Source organism: Haemaphysalis longicornis, unplaced genomic scaffold (genome assembly GCF_048455015.1).
Source record: "Haemaphysalis longicornis isolate Haplotype H1 unplaced genomic scaffold, Haemaphysalis longicornis Haplotype H1 scaffold_2, whole genome shotgun sequence".
Lineage (NCBI taxonomy): Eukaryota > Metazoa > Arthropoda > Arachnida > Ixodida > Ixodidae > Haemaphysalis > Haemaphysalis longicornis.
In genome coordinates this window covers 194,078,315-194,104,035 of record NW_027526295.1, presented here as the reverse complement: position 1 = coordinate 194,104,035, position 25,721 = coordinate 194,078,315, and the positions used below count along the sequence as shown (strand labels likewise).

Genomic DNA, 25,721 nt, shown 5'->3' with positions numbered 1-25,721 from the left:
TGTAATATAGTAATATCCTTGCTATAATCTTTGTGAAAGCCTCATTATAATTTCTGGTCCTGATTTTTATTTCAATGGGGTGTACTCTAACACTTGCATCATAGTCACACAAAATGCTCTAATTTGTGTCAGAATAGGGAGCAAGCGGGCTCGCCAGTGCATTATGAAATAGGAGGAAACAGCATGAAAAACAAGGCATAAACTCAGGAGACACAAATGAGGTGCTGTGTTTGTGTTCCTTCAATCTACATCCTGTTTTTTTGCACTGTTTGCTCCCGTTTTCCAATTTGTGGCCAAATCAGCTCAAACTCAAAACTCAGTGGTGTTGGCAGCCAGACACCAGCTGCAGCAGTGAGTGACAACATTTAGCACCGACAGCGTAAAGCTGGTGGAGGCATCCCTGAATCCAGGTCTCAGCATGTGCGCCAAACCAGGAGTAAGTTATTCGCAGTGAGAAAAACAACAACTGAACCTTGGCAAAGACTTGGCTCCCATAGAGAGTGAGTCTCATGAATGCATGCATCCTACAAGGAGGAGAGATCACTGTGCTGTGCAAATAAAGCAGTTGGCATGAAGGCGAAAGCAAGCCGAAGTGATGCAGCAACGACGTGTAAAGAGTAGCCAGCACATCGCAACAGTGGCTGCTAAAAAAATATAAGCAGCAGTAGGCGCCTGACGTGCCGCTGTTCGGTAGAGCTAGCAGCAAAGCAGGCTCTGGGGCCGCCCACCTGCAGGTGCTTGTCGGGCGGCTGGCCCATGTGGGGCGGGGCCAGGTGCGGGGGCACCAGGTGGTGAGGAGGGGGCGGGCCCAGGTGCGGGGGCCCCGGGGGGCCCAGGTGCGGGGGTGGGCCCCCCAGGTGGTGCGGGGGGCCCCCGCCCCCGACGCCCCCCGCGACGGGGTGCTGGGCCGTGGCCGCCTGGGGCATCACGACGGGGGGCAGGGCCGCGGTGGGGGGTGTGGGCTCGACCAGGTCCTCGGGGGGCAGCGGGGGCGGCTCGAGGAAGTACGAGGGGGGCTTGGCTAGGGCGGCGTGCGTGTGCCACAACAGGCTGCTGCGGGGCACCTCCTCCGACCGGGGCTTGCGCTCCAGCCGCATCGCCCCAAACCAGGTCCACAGCAGCGGCGCCGGGTTGCGCTGGCCCTCCAGCAGGTCCCAGGGGCTGACGCACTGCTTCTCCGACACTTGCAGGCCCTGCAGCAGGGAAGTGGGCAAGGGCGGCAGGGGGGTGGTATCGGCACACGTATAGAGGCCAAGTTCCCCAGTCAGTTGCACATTTGCTTTGCCCAATCCCCACACAGTTCAGCAACTTCGATAGCTTGACACACCTTATGTGCACCAGGGCATCTTCATTCAAATGTTAGAAACAAGAACAAATATGCTAAACCTGTTTTATTCTGAATTTGAAACCAGTGAGATGAACTTCCCTGAACCAGAAAGCATGTAGTTCTACTCGGTAGCATGATGTTGCATCATTAGGAAAGATGACTAATGCTAGAGCATGAGAAGACGGGATACGAGGGTCTTGAGACAATTTCATGTAATTTTCAAGTGAACTCTGAAACTTGTCAGTCCTACTGCTTTTTTCTCTCTGATTGCAAATATGCCATTGTTTTTTGAGTCAGCCAATTAGTTCTCAAGACAATTAGAGAAAATAATTAGAGCACAGCATAAGTTTGCTTTCCGAATACGGGGGGGTGCAGTGATCGGGGAGGGAGACAGGTGACAAGCGCACCTGCTTCTTGTCGATGGAGTCAAAGCCTGCGATCTTGTTGCCCTTGGTGTCAATGAGGCTCCCCATTGGCTCGCAGGTGATCACCTCACACTGCTGCTTCACCAGGGGCAGCAGCTGGTGCACCATCTGGATGGCGTCCGTGTCCACGTCCGACACCTCCTTCTGCGTTGCAAGCACGGCACCACCCCGCTCGGTGAGGAAGCAGGAAGGAAGAAAGAAAGCGGGAGGAGGAGGCCAGCCAGCCCCAAGGGAGTCCCTACCTTGATCTTCTTGACCAGATTGAGGTACTGCTTGCGTGTCTCCTCCCCGGACATGCTGTCAGCATTCTGGGTGGTGTGGATCAGCACAGCCAGCATGTCCAGGACAGTGGTAAACAGTTCGCTGAAACAACAACAAGGTCACAGTCCACAAAAGAACAAAATGCACAAGAACGTGCAAGACAAATAGACTCGCTTTCACTACATGTTATTGTCAAATGGAAGTTTTCCTGCACTCTTTGCGATAGTGCAAGCCGTTTTCGGACTTTTGTTCCAACAAACAAAACAAGAAAGAACCAAACAACAAGGTTCCTCAGCCGAGGCATCCTTCTGAACAATACGGCTGGAGCAGGGTCATGTTGAGCAACTCCTCTGACTATTCCAATGTCATTAAGGCAAGGAACTGGGCTAGTTGGTTTTGCATGTTCGAAAACTGCGCTTGAGGTTACTAAGGACACACTTTTTTACCAACAAATGATTTATTAGAAGCGAAAAAATTTTTACTTGGGCATTAAAACATTTAGAAGGGGCTTTACAAAGTACAACTGGAAAAGGTGAGGAGGGGGAAATGAAATCACATTTTTTGATAAAAACGGGCGCTAAACATCGTAATCTGTTTAATGGCTCTTCATCTTTGTTCATAGAACTGAGCTACAGTGTAATCTGTGCTTGACGCTTTCGTTTACCAAGCCCTCAAGCTATGAACTGCTCTTTTCATAATTCTATTGCAGGCGGGGCCGGCACGATTGAGCATGAGCTCACGTATTCAGTCTGTGGTGTTGATACGTGAAAGGCTTCCAAGATTTCGCATGTGGTCTTGTTGTGTGATTTTGTGTTGCGGAGCGCTTGTGCTGTCCACGTCATTCATTTGTATTCCTTAAAAAAAGTGTGCCCTTAGTAACCTCAAGCGCAGTTTTCAAACATGTTTTCTAGGGGTGTGCGAATATCAATTTTTTAATTTCGAAGCGAATTCGAATAATAAAAACAAAGTTCGAATCGAATCGAATATTTTTCGAATATTTTTCGAATACGAATACTTATTGTTTTTTGTAAAATTAGTGTTTTCACCATCTAGAGACCCAAAAACTGCAACTTTATTGCACAACAAATCACACAAAGTAAAATTCGGAATTACACAATACCATTGCACTCAACAGGTTAAGGTCTGCACTCACTTAAATGTTAACATGGAGAAAGGTTAACTGCTCGACATGTTCGGGGAGCAGTGACAACCTCCTCCTCGTCACCACTTTACCAGATACCGAAAACAGCCGCTCACTTGAGACACTAGTAGCTGGCATGCCCGAGCCCCTGCACATTGCCGCGCGCTGATACAGTAAATTCTTGATGATACTAATCTCGCGGGACTGCGAAAAATATTCGTATCATCCGAAATTCGTATGAACCAACACAGACCAAAAAATTTAGCGCTGAAAAAAGTTTTCGTTTATTTCTTTTCCTACTTTCGCGTGAAGAAATTCGTGATTTTTTCTGCTTTTTTTAACCCCCGTGTCGCAAAGCAGTCCTTTCTGGAGCACGTAAAGCTTCGCGCTCGTCTCCTCACTCGCTGTGCCCAAGCTCGCTACACGCCGCAACAGTCAAGCATGAACCGCATGGTGCGTTTTTGCACGCGATTCGCTCGCCTCGGCTCTGCGAGCGCTGTATTTTAACGCCCACATCGACGATTTCGCGCCCGCGGTAGCGCCTACCTCGGTCAGAAAATGACGCACGACACGCGCGGCAGAATGGAGGAGCCTGACTACTTGCGATGAGATAGAGACAGCCGGCTTGGCTCCGCCGGAGATGGTTAGGCTTAGCACCCCGGCAAATATTTTATGGGCGCTTTCACTAACGGCGCGGATGATGTTTTATAGTACCGTTTTCGCATGCATTATCAGCTCCTTTACCGCACAAGCAACTTCGTGTCTCCCTTGAGCCGCATTTTAAAGAGCGGATAGAAGCGGTCGCACGAGCGCCCGCGTCCTTCGCGGCTGGAGCCGACGCCATGTTGACGCCTCCGGCCGCGCCGCGCGCAGCGTGGGGGTGGTTTTGCGGCGGTGTCAGCGCGTTGGGCGTGCGCAGAGCGTTTTCGCGAGCAGAAAACAACAGCCCGGCCGTTTCTGTAGAAAGAGTGACAAACAGGGGAGCGAGAGCCGTCACTTGCTCGTTCGGCAGTCGGGTGCCTCGCCGGCTCGTTCGTATCTTCCGCCGGCCCACGCAGGTCCGTTCGTAACAGCCGAAATTTTTCCCATTGCAAACGATGCAATTTAGCCGGGACTTTTCGGAAATTCGTATCATCCCGAAATTCGCACCCCCAGAATCGTGTCATCGAGAGTCCACTGTAAAGAAACACCGATACAGACACGCTCTGAATTTATTATTATTATTTTTTTAGTTTTGGGTGGTTCGAATATTTCGAACAATTAAAGTGTCGTTCGAATCGAATCGAATACCGAAAAATTCGAATCGAATATTCGAAGTTTCGAATATTCGCACACCCCTAATGTTTTCCCATCTCTCGTGTGCAAAGGGGAACACTACCCTATTCCTCATTGCACATTTCACTAACACTTCGAGCGGGTCATTATCCCCAGTCGGCAGTGAGCACTTGACGGCCGAGAGAGGAAAGGACCAGCGGAAGGGGCGCACCAGTTGGAGTGCAGGTCGACCACCCCGTAGCTGATGAGCTGCACCAGCAGCAGGGCCCAGTCGGTGGTGAGGGAGTTGTTGCGCTGGATCATGTCGAACATGCCCCCCACCAGGCTCAGCCGCAGCAGCAGGGCCTCCTGCAGCAGCTGCCGCCCCTTCAGGTCCTCCGCCACGGGCTTCTCCTGCGCACAGAGTGGGAGGGAGGACGCCCCATGCAGCAGTCGCCGCAGAGCGCTTGCCCCGACGGAAGGCACTCACGTCCTTGGCCAGGTGCAGGCACTGGTTGAGCTGCGAGTAGAGCGAGTTGAGCAGGCCCTCGCGCTGCTCGTCCTGGCCCTTGAGGCACATCAGCACCAGCGACAGGAACGGCTGGTGGCTCAGCAGGGACGCGCTGGGCACACACCGAGACTGACTAAGGACCTCCACAACACTGGCTTCCACAAGTAGCATCCCATCGGCAGGTTACACTGCAATGTTTTACGATTCCAGGTCTCCTACAAAGTACCATAGAGAGCTTTCGCCCCAGGCACCTCCTCCCAATGCTCCAAACACGGCAGCTGAGCTGTCACACCAGTTCTAACAAAAACCAGCAGCTGCTGTCCTGAGGCAACAATTAGTTTAGTTGGCTTTATGGTGTCACAGGCTCTGGACGTGTGCACCAATTTCCCGACAGCTTGTACTTAGTTTTGTGCATGTAATTTTTGGTTTGTGCAAGTTGCTGCTTAACATGCAGTACTAGAAGAAGGACAGCAGCAAAAAGAGAAGGTTTATACTTGCTACCTGATTAATATACTTGCTACCTGATTAATAAAGTCTTATGTTCAAAGCCCTGCCCATCGCATTTAAGAATTGCCCAGTACCTGAAGGGTGTTGCAAAAGCAGTGCTTGTATTTTCTCGAACCTAGGCCGGCCTCGATTCTAGGCCAATCACTGAAATTCGGAAGGTCAGAAAATAAAAAGAGCTTAACTCGAATGTAAGCCGAATAAAAAACGCATTGGGCTGGCACTAGAACATGCACTTTATTACACTTACATCACTCGTCATAGCATGTGCAATGCTCACTTAACTTCGTCAACATCGTGCCCTCTTTGTCGCTGTCCTCTTCCCACAGCGCACTGTCCCCAATTCAATCCAGCACATTCCAAGATGCTGCACTTACAAAAGGCCTGCACACACAATTAGCACGGCCAGAGTTTCATCCCGTGCTGCGGCAACCCATTTCGCAACTTGGCTGAGTGAAGCACGCTTGATGCACCAGTCGGTATGAGTTGGTGGTCTTGCAGCATCAGCCAGTCATTGTAAAGCTTCCGCAGCCTGTCCTTAAATGGTTTGTTCATGGTTACGTTGCGCAGTTGTAGCTGGCTCGTCACACCGCCAGGTATTATTGCAATGTCCGTAAAGCCCTCCGAAAGCAGCGGCCGGAATCAAAAGCCAGGAGCAACCCCTTAAAGGAGGATACTGGTCAGATCTTAAAAACAACCTCTTTTAATTTTCAAGTAAACTCTGTGAAACGTGTCAGTCTTGCTGCTTTCCCCCCACTGATTTCAAATATGCTGTTATTTTTCGAGTTTTTCAATTAGCTCCAAAGATAATTAGGGATAATTGGCCATTTTTGGTCATACAATAGGCAAAGCAGTGTTGGTCGTAAAACTGTAATCTTTTTATTTCTACGAACCCTGGTGAATGCAATAATCAAAGCAGTTTTTTTTTATGCACAGCTTGGAACTAATTTTACACCCCATTAAACTTTGGTGCTTGAAATGGGCATTCAAAATGGTTCCTTGCCGCTGGTGCCACCATAGCGCCTGCCCACGCCTATTCAAATCATTAGTATACTATCGATGATTTCAAGTTCAAATTTTGCCGCGTTTCCGCTCAAACATGGCGCTTCCACAGTGCTCTCTGAGGGCTCTCGCCATCTACAAAGCAGTAGAGACACTTACACCTTTTTTATTGTTTTTTTTTTCTGCGCGCAGTGATTTTTTAAAGCCGCGCCAGTGTCATGTGACAAGCGCTCGGATGACACGAAGATGGCATCAGGATCACGCGCTACAGCGCCGCGGAAACGCCACGTTGCTAGCGATTTGGACAAGAGTGGGCACGGCGGCAGCGTGGCTGCAACGATGTTCAACCGGAACATCTTTTTCTTGGCGCAGATCTTCAGCATCGCATTCACCGGGCACGCTCACCCATGGAACCACGTGGACCACCCTGATAACCCGTACCCGCCTTTGCTTCAAGAAGAAAACGAGCAATCGTCACACTTCTGCCACATCACGGATCCACCCGGGGGGACGCTCGCCGTCCTTACCGAGTACAGCGCCAGTGGCCGAGTGACGTCATCGCAACAACAGCTCATAAATTCCCCACCGCCTCCCGGACTCTTCAGTGGGCACGGCGGCAGCGTGGCTGCAACGATGTTCAACCGGAACATCTTTTTCTTGGCACAGGTTAGTCGCTTGCCTGAGGCCAAACCTTTTCGAAGTGACGATGTTTGTCTTTTGCTGCTGCCCTGCCCCACTGGTGTGAAACGAGCGTTGTCTTCTTTAAGTTTCCGCGCATTTGTTAATCTTCTTTTGAGATGCGGTGACGTCGAGCAGAACCCAGGGCCGGACTCTGTGAGCTCGGACAATGAAGGCCAGCTTCATTCTACTCTCACTGACCGTGAACTGATTCTTCACGTACTTAATAGCCAAAAAGAAATAATGAAACAGATGAACACTTTTGGTGATGCGCAGAAAGCCTTAACCGACTCTTTCGCACAGTTCAACGATAGGCTGGATTCATTAGAAGTTTCCGTCGCACGCCTTGCCGGTTTCGGTGAAAAAATTCAGTCACTCGAATCAACTGTCACGAAGGTTCAAAACGACATTACCTTCGTGTTAGATAAAATTGACGATCTCGAAAATCGCAGCCGGCGAAATAACATCATTATTCACGGCTTAAAAGAAGAACAGAATGAATCTCTGGAATCCTTGCACGAGAACGTGGTTAACACATTTTTTAAGGAAACCTTAAAAATTAGTGTTTCAGGAGTAGAAAGGTGCCACCGGTTAGGAGTTAAAAAACAGGACAAAATTCGCCCCGTAATTTTGAAGCTTGTCGATTTTCGCGAAAAACTCTTAATATTTAAGAACTGCCCTAAACTAAAGAACATAGACATGTACATTAGAGAAGTCTTCTCCCTGAATGTTCGTGAAGTCAGAAAAAAACTTTGGGAAAGCACAAGTGAAAACCGCAAGCGGAAAGAGGACGTAAAGCTGGTTTTTGATTAGGTGTCTGTGAATGGAACTACAGTGGAATCTCGGTGATACGAATTCGTTTGATACGAATTTCGTTGTGATACGAATTTTTAAAATTCCCCGGCGAAAATGCATTGTATGCAATGTAAAAAAATTCGGATGATCCGTACGCATTTATCCCCTGGTGCGGGTGATACGAACACGGGAGCCGTGAGCAGACGACAGCGGCGTGGACGGGAGGCGGGAGAGTTAGTATGGCCGTGCGGCCTTGGTTGCGCGCGGGCACAAAAGCATGGAGCGTGAATCGCATGGAGCGTTTTCTGCTCGCGAAAACGCGCTGCGCACGCCACAGGCGCGCTGACCCTGCCGCGTAACCACCTGCACGCGCCGCGGCCGGCGGCGGCAACATGGCGGCGGCTTCGGCCGCGAAGTGGCGTCGGGAGCTCGAGCGACCGCTTCTAAGCGCTCTCTAAAATATCGCTCAAGGCACGCACGAAGTTGCTTGAGCGGTAAAGGAGCTTATAATGTAGAAGAAAACGGTACTATAAAACATCATCCGCGCCGGTAGTGAAAGCGCCCATTCAATATCTGCTGGGGTGTTAGGCCTAAACATTTCCGGCGGGGCCACCGGGCTGTCCGGAGCGTTTTCGAACTGCCGCCATGAAGAGCGCACCTCGCCATTGGCGCAAGTTGGCAGGCTCCTCCCACTGCCGCGCGCGTCGGCCGTCATTTTCCGAGCGAGGTAGCATCTGTCGCGGGGGCGAAATCGTCAACGCGGGCGTGAGAATAATGCGCGTTCAACGCCGACGCGCACAAATCGCATGCGGTTCGCGTGCGCACGTCGCGTCGAAGGTGAGCACGCGTTCTTTTGACTCCCGCGTTGACGATTCGGGCCGGCACCTTGGCGCCAGCCTCTGCTGGGGTGGTTTCTGCCCACGGCCGGGCTAGAGCGACCGCGTGCGCACGTTGGTATCGACACAGCGCGCGTCGCCGCCCTAGCGCGGCCGTGCTCAGCCTTGGTTGCCGCCAACGTTGCCGCGAACGGCAGTGGGAGGAGCCTCATGACTTGCGCCAATGGGGAGACGTGTGCCTCATGGCGGCAATTTCGAAGCGCTCGCAGGAGCTGGCCGGGCCACCTCCGCGGCGCATATTTGGCGCGGATGATATTTTATAGCGCAGTTTTCTCCCACTTTATGAGCTCTTCCCCGCATGAGCAACTTAGTTTACACCTTGAGCTGCGTTTTAACAAAAGGTTACAAGCGGTCGCTGAAGCTACTTGCGCCTCTTCACGGCAACAGCCGACGCCATGTTGCCGCCGCCTGTCACATGCGCGGCACAATTCCATTTTTTCTCGTTTTCTGATGATACGAATTTTCGGGTGATACGAATATTTTTGCCGCCCCTTGAGATTCGTATGACCGAGATTCCACTGTATGTATGTCTGGGACAAAGAAAAAAATGATAAGGTGCCTCTTCGAAAGCGATCAGCCATATGACAACCTTCCGCATCCCCTTATATAAAGCTACTAAATGTTAACTGCCGTAGTATTGTAAACAAGACACTTGACCTAGAACATCTGATATCGATACATGATCCGGACATTGTTGCACTGACTGAGACCTGGCTTCACCAGGGAATCCATGATAGCGAATTTGTTCCCCCAGATTATCGTGTTTATCGCAAAGATCGTGATTCCAGGGGAGGCGGTGTGGCGTTACTCTTTAAAAATAACATACAAATTGCTAGAATGGCCGACCCCGTTGGTGTTGAGGCCTTATTTTGTAAAATGTGTCGCGACGGAAAGTGCCTGGTCATTGGTGTTGTTTACAGACCCCCTAGTACCAGAATTGATGCTTTGCGGAATTTAAAGGAATACATTGGTCTCCAGATAGCGAAAGACACGAAACTTGTGCTCTGTGGTGACTTCAACCTACCTGATATTGAATGGCCCACCTTCTCTTCTGGTACTCGTGATACTTTAAACAACGAGGAGTTAATTGATATTGCTTTTCGTTTTGATTTGGTTCAACTAGTTCATGAGTATACACGTATTCACGGAGAAAGCAAATCAATACTGGATCTTGTTTTTGTTCGGTCCAATATTGACGGTGACCATGAGTGTGAGGTACTGGATGGTCTCTCAGATCATAAGTGTGTCTTAGTTCAATTTCATTTCTCTCTCCCAAAGACAAAGTTGAAAACGACTCGTGTACCAATTTTTTCCGCTGCTAACGATGTTTGTATACTAGACAGATTGGAGTCAGTGTATGATCGATTTTTGAGTACTTTTTCGGACATTACGTGCGACGCTAACTCTCTCTGGGTGAAATTTAAGAACACAGTACACGCATGCATTGACCTCTATGTTCCCTTCCGGTATCGACCAGCAAATCCCTCTAATCCATGGATCACCCGAGACATCATTCATTTAAAAAGGAAAATCAATCGCCTGAACAAACGGTACAAAATAAATCGTAATACGAAGCTAAAGGAAGAAATTTCCCAGCTCTCTCGTAAACTAAAAGACCTAATGCAAACAGAGCGGCGTACATTCTACACAGTGCGCTTGAGTAGCATGATTAAAGAATCGCCCTCCAAATTTTGGCGAAGTATAACCCCTAAACACTCGGAAACTAGCACTTTCGTAATAGATAACATATGTACCTCGGATTCTACAGAAATCTCGAATTCATTTAACGAAAATTTCAAGTCCGTATTTACAGTTGACGACGGAACTACCCCGCCTTTCGATAAATATAGAATGCTGCCATCTCTTGAGGATGTCATAATTACGGAGCCCGGTATACTTAATCTACTCCTCAACTTAGATGAAAAAAAATCTCCTGGACCTGATGATATACCCAATGCTTTTCTAAAAAGATACGCGGAGTGGTGCGCCAAATTCCTTGTTATTATTTTTAATTTGTCTCTTTCAACTGGAGTCCTGCCGGAAGTTGGAAAGTGTCCAAAATTAAGCCCCTATTTAAACAAGGGGATAAACAGTCAGTTACGAATTACCGTCCTATAGCTTTAACCAGCACTTGTTGTAAATTATTAGAACATGTCATTCACAAACACATATCTACTTTCTTAACAACGCATTCGATTCTCTCTTCAGCACAACATGGTTTTAGGCGCGGCTTTTCCACTGTGACCCAACTTGTCGAAACCGTACATGACTTCGCCGTGACTATTAATGACCGTAAACAAACAGATGTAATATTTATAGATTTCGCGAAAGCGTTCGACAAGATATCTCATGTAAAACTAATGATCAAACTACGTGCCATTCTTAAAAATGATAAATTTTGCAGTTGGATTCAGTCATACCTTACTTCACGTTACCAGTATGTCATCTTCAGCGACACTCCTTCTAAAATAGTACCTGTCACTTCGGGTGTACCCCAGGGTTCGGTTCTGGGTCCGTTGTTATTTCTTCTTTATGTTAACGACATTGTTGGCGAGCATGACATGAAAATCAGGTTGTACGCTGATGATTGTTTGATTTATTCTACTGTAGACTTTTTGGATGACCAGATTAACCTTAATTTGAAGCTGAACGATATTATTCAGTGGTGCAACACATGGCAGATGTCTGCTAATTATAAAAAAAGTGCTGTTATGTCAATCACAAACAAGAAGCAACCCCTTCTTTTTAATTACACAGTCGATAATAACGTGCTAACACGGGTAACTGAGTATAAATATCTTGGTTTACATATATGTAACAACTTGCACTGGGATAAACACATTACAAACGTTGCTAATCAATCAATGTATAAACTTCACTACTTGAAAAGGTCTCTCAGAAATGCTCCAACAAGCATAAAATTACTAGCCTATAAAAGCATCGTGTTACCCATTCTCGATTATGGAAATGTAATTTGGGACCCTTTCACGGCGGCTAACTTATCTAAATTAAATCGTGTACAAAATAAAGCAGTCCGTTTTATTTTTAATTCTTATGGCCGCGCTTCAGTTTCGGAACTGACAGCCAAGGCTGGTTTATTGAACATTGCAGACAGAAATAAATTATGCCGCCTACGCTTTCTTTTTAAAATTGTGAAGAACCTTCTCAAAAGCGATACTCATCAATACTTAACGTATTTTTCTTCAGGTCATTCATCCCGCCACCGTCACTCGCTGAACTTAACCCCATTCCAGCCGAAAAACAATGTCTTTAAGTATTCCTTTTTTCCAAAAACAGTTAATGAATGGAATAACCTTGAAAGTCATGTTGTCGAACAAACTGATATTAACAAATTTGAAAGCCTACTTGACTTTTAAACTTTTCTTTCTTGTTGTTCACTTGGTATGTGCATAACGTGTTCTGGTTCTCGGTGTATATTGCGTTCGCGGGGCATTGATGTGTGCTCTTCTATTTGCAGCCTGTGTCGTTTCAATGCGTGTGTCGGTTTTTTCTTTCCTTTTTTGTGCCCTTCGCCAAATATTATCCACCCGCCACTGTGAATTGGCATTCAGTTCAATCCTGTTTTTTTGCTGATATTATGCGTTCTTTTTGTCTGTTTTATTGTGAAATGTATCACACTCTTCTTTCCACCCTGCTACGACCCCTTAACTGGGGTCAGCAGTATTGTAAATAAATAAATAAATAAACTCTGCACACGATTGTGTTGCCGATATTAGCACCACTGACTCCGAAATCAACAGTGCATCAAACTGGCCCGGAACCTCGACAGGCGTTCGTTGGTTGTTTGGCTTTGCTTCGCTCCCTCCGCTTGTTTATCTAAAGGTCATCTTTCTCACCTGCAGTGTGGTAACTTCCTTCGGGCGAGATCATTTGCAGACTGCAACGCAGAGGATTGACTTTTGCCCTAAACGAACACCACAAGTCGACCTCGGAATTGCACACCGGGGCGGTGCACGGCACTACGTTTATTTTTATAAGTCAAGCAATTTTGCAGTTAGGTGTTTGTTATTTCCAGTTTTCCCCTGATAGTGTATGTACAAAATGTATATCTTAGATTTTTCAAGTGATTTTTTTGTGTGTGTGTGGAGCGAAGCCGATGTTTTTGCTTGCTTTGTTGTGTTTTTTCCAAAACTTTTTTGTACGTCTTTCTTTCCTTGTCTTTTTAAATGAAGATTTTTGTTTGAAACGATTACCAGTGCAAGGGAAATTTACTCTTCTACATTTAGATACCATACTTTTTGTGACTGGAAGAAATGTTTTTGCTAGACTACCCAAAATCAGTGCTTTTTTTGCCGCGTGCAGGAAGGTGTTAAACAGCAGAGCCCAGGCACAGCGCTGCCAAACAGCCTCAACACAAACTTTGATAAGGGCACCACTTTTCCACCCATTCTCATAGGCTCATACGATGGCGTTTTTAGGGAAAACTTCCCTGGCTTGAAGAGTCGGCAGCTTTCTCCCATTGGCCGTGCAACATATCACGGTGGTGCGCTGCTTATCGAACCTTGCAGTTTTGACTTTCCCTTGTTTTGCACTCTTCTCATTCACAGGCATGTGAAAATACACCAGGGACTGATCAGCGTTACTGATCTGGCCCAGTCTATACTTCTCTTCCACCCTCTTCTCGATAACAAAGCGCTGGAGCACAACTAGCTCCTCCTCGAAGTCAGGGGGTCAGTTTTGGCACACAGACAGCCACCGTCACAGGCTGAACCCAAATCGTTTCATAAAACCAGTGACCCAGCCCCTGCTGGCCTTGAACTGAGTCCACGCGACGCCTAGATCTCCCTCACCTTCGCCTGTGTCATCTCCATCGTCACAGGCATTCCACCCTCTCTTTGCTTTCAGATAAAGTCAGCGACATCCTTCTCCACCTCGTGGTGTTGACCTTTCTTGGGTCCTGTGAAGGCCATTCGCTTGGCAGCGCAGTTAAAAAGTTTGTTCTGCTGCTTCCACCGTTGCCGCATGTTCTTCCCATTGACGCCGAAGTCGCGCTGTGCTTGGAGGTTTAAGTTCTCTGGACCTTCAAAACTACTTTCCGCTTAAAAGCCACGGTGTAGCACCGCTTGGTGGGCGCCATTGTACCACGAACACGGGCGCTTCTTGAGGCCACGTGGCGACGTAAGCAAGCAACCACGGAATGCCGAGAGCTGGGTTCAGAACGTTCGAACAAGCAAAATGAAGCCTGCAAACCTGCAAGCTGCAGGCCTGTGGCCATGAGATGGCATTGAATGTCTAACGGTGACAGGAAAGCCACATTCTCAAATCTAAGCTGACCCCCGACATCCGTAAGCGACTCTTTTAAAAAAAAGTATCGGCCTAGATTCAAGTAATATGGTTGGTAAGTGGTGCCCCAAGGCAAGAAGGTTTGCTGAAAACAAACATAGCACTTAGCCCCTTTAAAAATTAAAAAAAAAAGCATCATGACACCTGGGAAGACAAAACTTGCAACTGCTCCTCTGCTTTTTCTTTCCTGGCTTGTCTGCTCTTCTCCTTGATCTCAACATCACCCCAAACCATCTGCTTCTGCTCTTCAATTTTTTGTCCTTCCCACACCTCTTCAACCAGCATGCTATCTTTACCCAACCTGTCCTTTAAAGTCACACTGGCAAACTGAGCAACCAATCTACATGATCGCTCGTCGGTTAGCCCTATAAAGTTATCGTTTTTAGCAGTACTAGTTAAAGCTTTTAATTTCCCCATGCGTAGATGAATTTACAGAGATGAGAGAGCAGGCTCCCCTCACTCACCTCCTGTGCACCTGCTTGTCCTTCTCTTTGCTCTTGGAGGACGAGGAGGAGGAGGCGATGGAGGCCCAGCTGCCGCTCTCCAGCACCTGCCCGGCCGCCCGCAGGACCTTGCCCTGGACGGCCGCGGGCAGCTTGGCGATCAGGGGGGCCACATACCAGATGCGGTCGTTCTCCTGCCTGCTGCAAGTGGGGCAGCAACGGAGGACTTCGTGAGATGGGGCAGAGAATGAAGGCTGCCTTTACAACGCACTCATCCGGCACACATCATGGATGCAGAATATGCAGACCGAGACGACACAACATGTAGCAGCAGCTGAGGAGCCTGATGCCCCATTTGTTCGTTCAATAATGCATTCGTTGAATTTGTTTGCTGAACTTCGTAACAAGCGAGCTTTCACTCTGTTTCTGAAGCGCACTGCAACTGCCATTCGAATAAGCCTTCATGTGCCTGGGTGGTGCCCCTGTAGGTGGGTTCAGCTGTACAATCTACGGCTTCTGCCACAAGCAGGGCCAAAACTAGAAGTGGTGGGAGCACAATGCATAGCCCATGTCGTAGCTCTCGTGGAGGAGCAAGCAATGCAACATGACGTGGCCTTCAGCTAGACAAAACACCAAACGCGGGGTGTAACTACGAAAAGGAACAATGTAGCTTACATGGGCCCACTCTGCCCTCTGCTACACACATGCAACGCAAAAGAGTGCAAGCTAGGTCGCCGTCATAACTCTGGTCCCCCACAAACAACGGAGCCCGACAAGCATGAGCAAGCTTGAACGAAGGGCAAAGCAGCGGCATGCTGCAATGGCGCCGCCATACGCAGCTTATAGGCAAGGAGCTTGTAGGCAAGGAGCTCGCCCATGGACTCTGTGGCTCGCTGCATCTGTGGCATTGGGCCCCATTTCGGCACTTGCGTCTCCCAAATTTATTTCTACAGCTAAAATTTCGTGCCTAGTTGTCCATACATTGAAATTTCGGCAAACGGGACTTCATTACACAGAGGGTACACGGTGTGCACACACTTGAAGCTAAAAAACATTACATGGTTTGTAACAAGGGGCAGGGGGGGGGGAAGGGGGGGGTTTCGTTACATTGAAGTTCATTACATCAAGGTTTGACTGCACAAAAACGACAGCAAGAAAATCTGAATTTTCTCATCACACCTCACATTTCGTTATGACCGGGTCTGCGATAAGCAGCACATGCTGCACTCCAGCATCGACTTGAACAATTTGACCTATCAAAGCTGCATTTACCTGCCGTAGGCACCGCCGCCATTGTTGGACCCGCACGAGCGAGCAAAAGGTGCCGGTGACGCGGGGTCCCCGCTATTCGACCGGTGGGAAGCGGAGGGCGGTGGGGGCAGCGGCGGAGGCGCCTCCTCGCTGGTGAGCTGGAAGACGTCGATGGTGGCCCGGGCAACGCTGTCCAGCCAGGCATTGACCTCCGCAGCGCTGGCGCACTGCTTGTAGCGCAGCTGCAGCTCCAGCCAGGACACCCGCATGCTCCACTGGTCCAGCCCCAGCAGCACCCGGCTCACCAGCTGGCGCTGGTCGCATCGCTCCTCCGACGGGCTGGAACCGCCGGCCGAGCCACCACCGGTGCTCCCCGCACTGCTATTGGCCCCAGTGCCAGCGCCGCCACTCACGATGCCGGCGACACCGGCCATGGCGCCAAACGTGTCGGCACCACTGCTGCTTGCACCGGGGGTGAGCCACGAGTGCGGGCCAGAGCCATTGGCGCCGCCCTTGGGGTGGCAGATCATCTGCAGCAGGGTCTCAGCCTGGAAAGAGCGGAAACAACGGGTGCGTTCCGATTCCCCCTTTAGACGGCTTCGTTGCCGTCTTCGCGGACAGTCCACCATGTTAGGCCCCGTCCCAATTCGAACAAAGCAGTCAATGAAGACAGCATCAAGGAGACAGCATCGAAGTCAGCAACGATGCAAGCTACCTTCCAGTCATAACTCGAAAGTGACCCCAGCGCCATTTTTTTTCCGTATTAATGTTGTTACAAACTAACTTGTTCTTTTATTATGATATTTAGTATAATTTACTAGTAGTAAAGATGTTTTTGTTTAATTAACTTAATGTTTCTAATAATAACGGTGATATTATTTACAAAACCTGCGGCTTGCGTTTCTCAACATGTCTGCTATGAGGTTGTCGCATGCGTTGGTGACTGTTGCGCCGTTCCAATTCTTCTTTCTTTAGACGTCTTAAGCTGTCTACCAAGAGCTGTCTGCCAAGCTGTCTACCAAGCTGTCCGCGAACTGGAACGCAGCCAAGGTTTGCTCCCAATGGATCGGCTTGACCGCAAGGCAACAGCACTGCATTTCGGGTTTATTATGGTCAAGCTCTCCATGAGTTACCAGGCCACGCCAGTTTACGGTGCAGCCTTTACACGAAAGCGGCTTTACTAGAGTGTAAGTCTATATACAGTAACACTCCTGAATCTTCGTACCTCCAATGTGAGAGCTGTCTCTAAGCTATTCCTCAAGGTCTCCTACTTATTTGTGTTCGTTGTTGTGCTTGTTTTTATGCAATAAAAACGTTTTAATGAAGGTTTTGGCTCAATTTTTCTTTACCCATTAATGAAGCATGCCCAAAAAATTGTAAATTTCAGTTTTTGTATTAGCAATCACTAAGTATTCACTCTGTTTCAAAACTGTTTTTAAGGGCTAGGTGGGGATCGGGGGTGAACTTTTTTTGTTTTTGGCATAGAGTAATGAAATTTGGCAGCCAGACTGGAAAACTTCACAAATGGTGAAATTTAAAATTTTATGATGAAACCTCCAGTAGTATTGGTGTTACAGAGGTTCACATGTTGCCTGCTTGTGAAAAGGCTAGCAAGGTATTGAAACACGGTAAGAAGCTCTGAATACTTTTCAATTGTGGTCAAAAGAACACTACAGGATATGACATTCTTGCAATTTGTTTTACATTCTTCGATTTTTTTTCCAGAGAACATTATTTTCACCAGGTAGGGCACAACTGACTTGGCTGTAAATATTACATAAAAAAATAACTAGGTCCTAAAATGAAAACCAGAGAATGTCATACCCTGCAGAACTCTTCAAGGATTGAAATAAAACAGACAGGGTCAAAATCCGCCCAGTGGTTGCCAAGCTATCCTTTTCACGAGCAACGAACTCGTAAAATGCCCTTCTGACAAAACGGCTCCTAAAGTTTACGAAGACTTCATGATTTTCAAACTGCACCAGGAGCATAGTAATTGCTGTCCTTGCTTCGAGACAACCTCACAGACCTTTGCCCTTTGATTTGGTGCATCTGGGATGCCTTCCTGGCTCATTGGAGATGGCAGAAGCACCAGTTTCATGCCTAGTTCACTGCAAAGCTTACTATGGGCTACTAGGGTACCTATACTTTACTTGAGGTATGCCTAATGTGTAGCTGCCTCCAAAATGAAGAGTGAGACATGGTCTTTTTTATATTAATGTGCTGGCAGACATTTTTATATTAATGTGCTGGCAGACTTTCAGCTGATTTTTAGGTGTCATAACCTTGCTGAAGCTACAGCTTAATACATGAGGCTGTTCAGTGTCAAGAAGTCATATCAGGGCACCACAAGCATAAGATGAGCTATTTGAAAGCAGAATATACTTTTTTTACACAATTACAACATAGTTATTATTCACATACCATGCTCTTCTCCTTCAGGCGAAACAATCATTTCAAAATAGACAACATAGGTAACTGCAAACATTGCAAAAATAAACATAATGTGCCATTAAAAATATCCAATTTTACAACTCTGTGACCTTACGCCGTCTTCTCTAATTAATATAACACTGATGACATAATTTTGTAATCCCAGACTTCATTGTACAAACTAGTTTAGAGCCACAGCAAAACAGCCATGCTGCAAATACAGTGCTACGGCACTGTATTTGCGGCGTCGAGTGGTGTCGTTCCGGAAATACAGTGCTCCGAAAATTGCCGTGTTTTCGTCAACTTGTGGAAATTTTTTGTCACATCAGCTAACATTATTATTTTTCTTTGGCACTTTGCAATGTTTTTAGACGGGAAACCGCGTAGGATATAAAACGCGCAAGCCGAAAATGCGACTTCTGAAAAATGATTTTTTGGTCTCGACATCTGATCCCTGCGTTCCCCTCTTAAACCAAACCGCTATTTGCTTCATCCACACCTCAAAAGCACACTGGCATATTCACCGTCACTGTGACAGCAAGAACATCGTGACCCACAGCCCTTTCCCAATGGCAAACAGGAGCACCAAATCTGCTCCCACAGGTACTGAATGCTTCAGCAGAGTGCACCGCACTTTTTGACTACTCTCACTCGACCATTGAAATCTGTACACCCCTCACAGTGGCAAGACGAAAGGTAGTGGGCTAGATGAAGGTGATGTTGCGCCAGTACTGACTGCGACGCCAACAATACACTCAAATGCCCTTCCCCGTGCCTAGACAAGCCATGCCTCTTCCTTCACCCACACTAGTAATTGATTGATTGTAGGGTTTAATGCGCCGACGCAACGCAGGCGATGAGGCGTGCCATAGTGGAGGGCTCCGAATCAATTTTGACCACCTGGGTATCTTTAACGTGCGCCGATATCTCATACACACGAGCGTTTTCGCTTTTTGCCTCCATCAGAAAAAGCGGCCGCCCCGGCACCCACACTAGGACCAGCCACAGGGGACCGTGTGATCGGCGAGTATCGACGACAAACACACCTGCTTGTGGGAGAGCATGGGGTCCAGCAGCAGGTCCGGGGAGCAGAGCACGTCGGGGTCCCGGAGGCAGCGCTCGTGGATCCACTGCTGGCTGCAGATCTGGCCCAGAGCATACTTGGCAAAGTCGTTGAGGCCCGCACTCTCAATGCCCGTGCCCCGGGGGGCAGCCCCCACTACACTGCCACCCGGGTGGTGCCTGCCGCCCAGGCCGGGGCTGTGCAGCAAAGGGGGAAAATCGACAGGAGCGCTGCTGCTAAGAGAAGGGGCGAGATAGAGAATGCCACACGCACAGCCCGTCAACACCGGCACCCGTCGGGACGACGACAACACACACACACAACGCTGAAGGCACTGGGAACGGTGAAACAAAAGTAACACTGTCAAGAAGGCAAAAAGGAACAGGCCGAATCCCACTTCACTGTCTCTGAAGGGTGGCGCTGTAGGCCGAGTTTTGACGTGGGCACATAAGTCAGCCCCCCCTTGTCCTTATAGCTGGCCGAATGCAAGCTCTGGTTCGGTAACCACGAAAGCGCAACACAAGCGCCCCACTCTTGCTATCGCTCTCACCTGCATGGCAAAACTATTTTCCACACAGCTATTTCTCCCATTTCTCTTTCAACATCATTATCACTACCATCTCAAACTCCACTGAAGGCCGACGGCCCCTTCCATATACCTCCAACAGTGCCTGTCCTGCACAGCCTGGGTCCTCGGTGCCCCCAGATTTCCTTTGCTCGTCCCTTCCTCAAGTTGAAAATCTGCCTTCGCATCTTGCGCCGTCTCTCGGTATCCTCTCTGCCACCCTTCTGGTCCACCAGCTGTTGTTTCATCGCACTACAGGTCCAGCCCAAGTCCATTTCTGTTTTTCTAGTTTGAACAATATCTTTCACCTGACCTTGTTCCCTGATCCAACACGCTTGTTTCTAGTCCCCAAGCATCACTCGTTCTATGGCTCACTGGGATGACCTAAGTTATCTTTTCGAATGTTTGGTAAAGCACCCAGTTTCTGCCTCACGTGTCATCACCACCAATATGCACTGGCTGTATACCATTCTTTTCTCTATTCATTATTTGAAAGTGTTTGCCATGTGTGCCCCAGCCCACAGCTGCTCTGTGCTGGATTTCCTTCTCGTGGTATCCATTAGACACATTTACTACAAAGCTAGTTTGCGGCGATGTTTCACGCGCACAATATAAAAGCAAAGTAATGATGAGAGATACCCTGCACAGCACAGGACCCCCCCCCCCCCCTCTATCACTACACCTTTGATGCCACTCTTTAGTGCAAACTGCCACAAAATTTCAAAAGCAACCACACTAACCACCGTCTGACATGCAACGCCAGCAAAAAATGGGTCATCTGAGGTACAGCTCGAAACATACTGTCCGAGCACAAAAGAGACAACAAAAGACAACAAAAGAGCGAAACTCACGGGACACCAAGGTCGAAGTCTGCATCGTCTATGGGGCCCAGAAGGTCGTTGATGCTGGGCTCCCCTTTGCCCTGGCTTGCATCAAGCTTGGCTTTGGCCTCTAAGGATGGCGTACTGGCATCCCCTGCAAGTCGCAACGACATCAACGTGAAATCCGACGTTAACTCATGGGCACCCAAAATGCAAATCCCTTCACTAATTCCTGGAGGATGTCTGCACAATACTGCCAGCTGCGCTCGGGCAACAGCGGTAAGCAGCATCAAGACCATAGGTGGTATCAAAGCGGTATGATAATCCTGTTAATACAAGCTTCATCATTGCATGGGTGTCAACGTGTTATAGTCAAGAAAGCCTTATCTGGGTAGTGTGCCAGTATTAAGCCGCACAAGTTTGTCATTCAGCCTAATGTCCTATATAAATAAAAAAGAACCCTACATTTAAAAAAAAAAATAAAAGAATCAATGACGGGCATCATTATATGAGAAAACCAGAAACTAAGGCAGTGCACAGCCAGGCCTTGTTATCTAGAGGGGCAGCTTGGGTGCGACTATGTTACTAACAGGATGTCAAAGGACAAGCACTCGGGGGGAGTTGGCATGCAAGATGAAAAGAGGGGCTCCAAAATATTTTTCTCTTGCCCTCCACCTAGACGCAACCGGCGCATTGCAGACAAGGCTAGCACTACTACACAAGAGGAAGACAATGCATTTTAGTGGTGGTTGTGCGGCCTTAAAGTGCGATACATGTGGTGCCTAATCCTTTCCAACTCGTAGCAAAGGATACAGTTTGTATGTCTTTTCATAATATCATTATTATTCGCTCTGATGTATGGGAGGTTTCAATATTCGCAAACCTTTAGTGCCCAGCCTTGTTCACATGCACAAAACCATTTAATAAGAAATGACTGCACATATTACTGACGATAATAACTTGCAGCTGATGGCTTTTTTTCTTGTTTGCCTCAACACAGCACTCCAGAACGACAATAATGCAACGTGTAAAGCTCTGCCGTAACATTCTGGAGGAGTTTCATAACTAGCAATAACACTGGGAAAACATGGTACTACTGTGCGAGCCGAGATATCGCACTAGTAAGGACAGATATTTTTCGTGGGCTTCATGTCCTGCCACCCTCACAATTCTCTTTCAGTCCACTTCCCATTCCACAGAGTTATAAGAGTAACGAGGCAGAAACAGCAAGACCGATGCGGGTGACGTACCAAGCAGCAGAATAGCCTTGAGGACAGCGAGCACCGGCTCGACTCGCATGCTGCTGTGGGCTGCCGACAGGAGGTGCCGGTCGCAGGGCGACCGGATGAGGAACAGCGGGCGCGGAAGGGGCGTGGCGGTGGCAGCGGCGGCGGCCGTGGCAGCAGTGGGTGCAGGGTCCACCGTGCGGAACAGCCGCAACAACAGGTGGCACGTCAGCCGTGCACCAAGCTCTGCGTCCTGGTCTGCCGCCCCACCCACTGCCACCACCCAACAAGGGCAAGTCTTTTATAAACAGCGATGATTGCAGCCGGTCAGAGAAACAATATGCGAACCACATGCCGACAAGCAACTGATGACTGCCGCTGCATTGGGGAAGGGCTAGGCTAGCTCAAAACGATGAGCCACAGCTCTGAATGTGGCTTATAATCTCGGCAATCGGGTGCCTCCATCCTTGAACACAGTTATGGAAGCATGACACAACTTAGCCTTACTCGAGAGCTCACCCCGTCAAAAATAACAAATGTGTAAAGTTGAACACCTCGGTTTTATACATTAAACTGTCAGGGTTAGAAATGGATGCACACATGTAGGCCTGTTACGACGACGAGCCTTTACTGCACACCTTTCCACACACAGTCACTCATGCTTTCCACTGTCCCCCTCCGCCTGCCTCCCTGCACACCTTGCGCCATCTCTTGGCACTCTGTAACACTAGTTGCCCCTAACCAAATGAAAAAGAAAATCGCAGTTCTGGAAACATCTAAGGCAGCTCCAAAGGGCCTCACAACGTAAACATGTTTATGAGGCACCTTGACAAATTTTGCAGTGACATACAGCCCAAACAGTACACCAACCATGACAAAGTTGGCTAGTAGTCAAACACAAAAAGACATCACAAAAGAAATACAACTCCCAACACATTTAATTAAATCCAACAACTTTGAACGAACAACATTTCTGATGACCAGCAGCGCCAGGCCTGTAAGCACAAATATGTGCACAGCATGCAGCAAGACGGAGAATCAGACTCAAGTGGTCGACCATTCCAAAATTCCTTTTTTCTTTAGGCCCATGAGGTGCGACACTGGCCCATGTGAACATATCTTGTGATGACTATGAGTACTGCAGCAATGGATAGTGCCATTATTACTCGCCTTATGAACTCCCACACCCACTTTTGTACTTGAGAAATGACTTTTGATTTTGCTTTTTTCTACCTCACGCATAAAATGCACACGAGCATCCTATAGCTGGTGTTCAGCGTTCAGCAAACAATGCTGAACACCAACAACATGAGCACAGATTGTAACTAGTCGATGTCATGCTTTTATTGTTGTTGCTGATAATTCTAACATTCTTGCTTGTAGTGCCATGCAAATACAGCGGTGGCAGAATGAAGTAAAAGCAATGCGCCCTCGCTTTAGCTAAAGGTCGCATAGCTTTAGCTATGACTTTTTCATCGTTGCTAGTTACTGGGGTGTTATCATCCAGCGGTAACCTCAGCACTGGACATCATTTCAGTGTTGACCCAGTGCATTTGCGCAACTAGAAATAACAAGGTGGGCTTCAAGCTATGAAAAATGATTGTCGTGCATTTTGAAGCAAGTTGTATGAATACAAACTACTTATTGGTTCATGTAAAGCCATGGACAAAAGAAACACAAACACGGAAATATGAACCAGAACACACAAAAGCGTGATTTCTTTCCATCCAAGTCAAAATGATGCGTGGCTTAGTTACCAAGAACAAGGTTGGGAAATGTGGCTTTCCAAATTTGCCAATAGCGTGCTATTATTGCACTTCAATGAACAGTATTTTTCAATTTTGCATTTCTGGTTCATATTTTCGTGTTCTCATTTCATACGTGCATGGCTGTACGTTGTGCACATGTAAAAAAATGGAAGGTTGTTTTTTATGATGATTTTGTTGTTACCTAAACCGCAACATAAAATGTTGATGAATAAAAAATACCTTTCGCAATTTTTTTTTCCGTGTATAACCCGGCTATAACACCTTACTTGAGTCTCAAACTGACATCAACTTCTCCGGCAAAAAAGAGTGAGGTCACTATGAGAGTAAATTTGATATGTTGCTTGATAATTTACCCGTACTTAAACATGTGCATTGGTATTCAAACAACTTCATTTGGACAAGGCCATTGGCAATTTAATGTAGCGTCGTCCGAAAAGGCATAGCATTTCTTTTGGCATGTCATTGCATTGGTTACTGCAGCTTACCACTGCTTCTTGTAGAGAAAGTTTCGCTCAGGACTTCCACACAAAATTTACTGTTAGGAAACTTGTACCACTCACATTAACAAACTCGTCGGAAGGCTTTTCCACTCATAGGGGTCACCCGAATTTTCCTCTGCAACACTCGACAATTCCAGGGGAGGTAGACATTTTTTGGGGGTTAAAATCAAGGGCTGGTAATAACGAAAATTTTAACTAAGTGTTAAAAAAAATACACAAAGCTATAAACGAGACTTAAGAGAAACATGAAAATTCATAGGTGGATATTTAAGAATGCATGAGCATCTCAATCTTCCCCCTTGTGAACTTGAGGCTCGAACAGTGCGCATGCCTTGATCCGGCTTCCGAAGTTGGCAACACAGCGTTTCTCGCACACCCATCGTACACAGTGCCAACTGCGCTTTGCGCTCTAATCATTTCAGTAGTCACACTTGCTCGCTTTAGCAGCGGAGACGACTGCCTGTCGTTCCTTTTGTTACTTGAGCCCGTTTTAATAAAGTACTGGCATATCGTTACCGGCAGTCCCATTACTTCCGCTGGTCACCCTGAACTGGCTGCATGCTCCATTCTACAGCGCAAGCAAGTGGCAATGCGAGTCACAAGACTTGCCGAGGCAGTGTGCGGATCAATGGCGAAAATTTTTGCCAACATGCCCCACCTATTGCTCCCGCAATAAAAGTCAGCAAAACGCTGCACAGTACGATACCGGATTATCAGCGCGGGGGTGAGACAGCTGAATCAGATTTGGGAGCAGTTTTTGGAGTAGCAAAATCTCGATTTTGGAGCAGAAGAACCTTGATTTGGAGCAGAAGAACGACATTTATTATGTCACCTTAGGAGCCTAAAAAATCAAATTCTTGGCAACTCGGGAAGGGGGGGGGGGGGGGCTTTGTAATTGGTTTTGAACGTACATAACACTGAAACAGCCTTTCAATAAAGTTTTTTCTCCCAGAGTGTCACAAGGTATGAACTACACTAGCTTTTTACAAAACATTATTTTTAAATTCGTGGAACACCGCTGAAAATATGGAATTCAAAAACTAAGCAATCGTAAGGCGTTTTTATTATCATGCGAATACCGAAATTATTATTTTCGTAATCCAAGACTCGTCTTTACGAACAAGTGTAGAGCGACGGCAAACGTTGCGCAAGGCAAGGTGACAGTCGTCGCACCCCCCCAGCCCCCCCATTTCAATCCCTAAGGTCGTAATCACTCTTACAATCACTGCGATCGTAATTTGAGTAACGTTGGTATGTTTACCCACCTCTTTCTTGGCATTGAATTTCACTTCAGATAGATGAACCATTATTACTAGCGTGTAATAATAGCCCATCCCGCTATCGGTCACTGCTTGAACATCTTGCGGCGATGTAGCCTGAGCCGCCATTTTCTGCAGTGTAGATTGTCCCATTCCCGCAGATCGCAAGCTCGCTGTCAAAGGCAGCAATAACTCAGCGTTTTATAACACTGAAATGAGTCCGAAATTTTACTTCAAGCACGCACTGCGCCTCACGCTCAAGGCCGAAGCACGGCGAATTCGCGGGCACCACG

At 47.7% G+C, this 25,721-nt stretch overlaps 2 protein-coding genes across 12 annotated transcripts in view; one reads left to right on the top strand and one right to left on the bottom strand.

Moving 5' to 3' along the window:
* LOC144169729 (mediator of RNA polymerase II transcription subunit 12-like protein) overlaps positions 1 to 25,721 on the bottom strand; it is a 114,383-nt gene that overhangs the window by 46,559 nt on the left and 42,103 nt on the right. For 8 of the 11 annotated variants that reach the window (XM_077699046.1, XM_077699050.1, XM_077699048.1 and 5 more), the window contains exons 25-34: positions 21,925 to 22,173; positions 20,705 to 20,828; positions 19,272 to 19,524; positions 15,814 to 16,340; positions 14,563 to 14,742; positions 4,899 to 5,031; positions 4,641 to 4,822; positions 1,995 to 2,115; positions 1,735 to 1,896; positions 729 to 1,193 (exon numbers count right to left, since the gene is read on the bottom strand). In XM_077699046.1, coding sequence (XP_077555172.1) covers positions 729 to 1,193; positions 1,735 to 1,896; positions 1,995 to 2,115; positions 4,641 to 4,822; positions 4,899 to 5,031; positions 14,563 to 14,742; positions 15,814 to 16,340; positions 19,272 to 19,524; positions 20,705 to 20,828; positions 21,925 to 22,173 — 2,396 coding nt within the window. The remainder of the gene's footprint in view (positions 1 to 728; positions 1,194 to 1,734; positions 1,897 to 1,994; positions 2,116 to 4,640; positions 4,823 to 4,898; positions 5,032 to 14,562; positions 14,743 to 15,813; positions 16,341 to 19,271; positions 19,525 to 20,704; positions 20,829 to 21,924; positions 22,174 to 25,721) is intronic. The other 3 variants (XM_077699051.1, XM_077699054.1, XM_077699044.1) reach the window with 2 other exon arrangements.
* Positions 6,550 to 7,916, top strand: LOC144169730 (uncharacterized). Its single transcript, XM_077699055.1, has one exon. It carries the CDS (start codon positions 6,672 to 6,674, stop codon positions 7,914 to 7,916), a length of 1,245 nt encoding a protein of 414 aa, XP_077555181.1. The 5' UTR covers positions 6,550 to 6,671.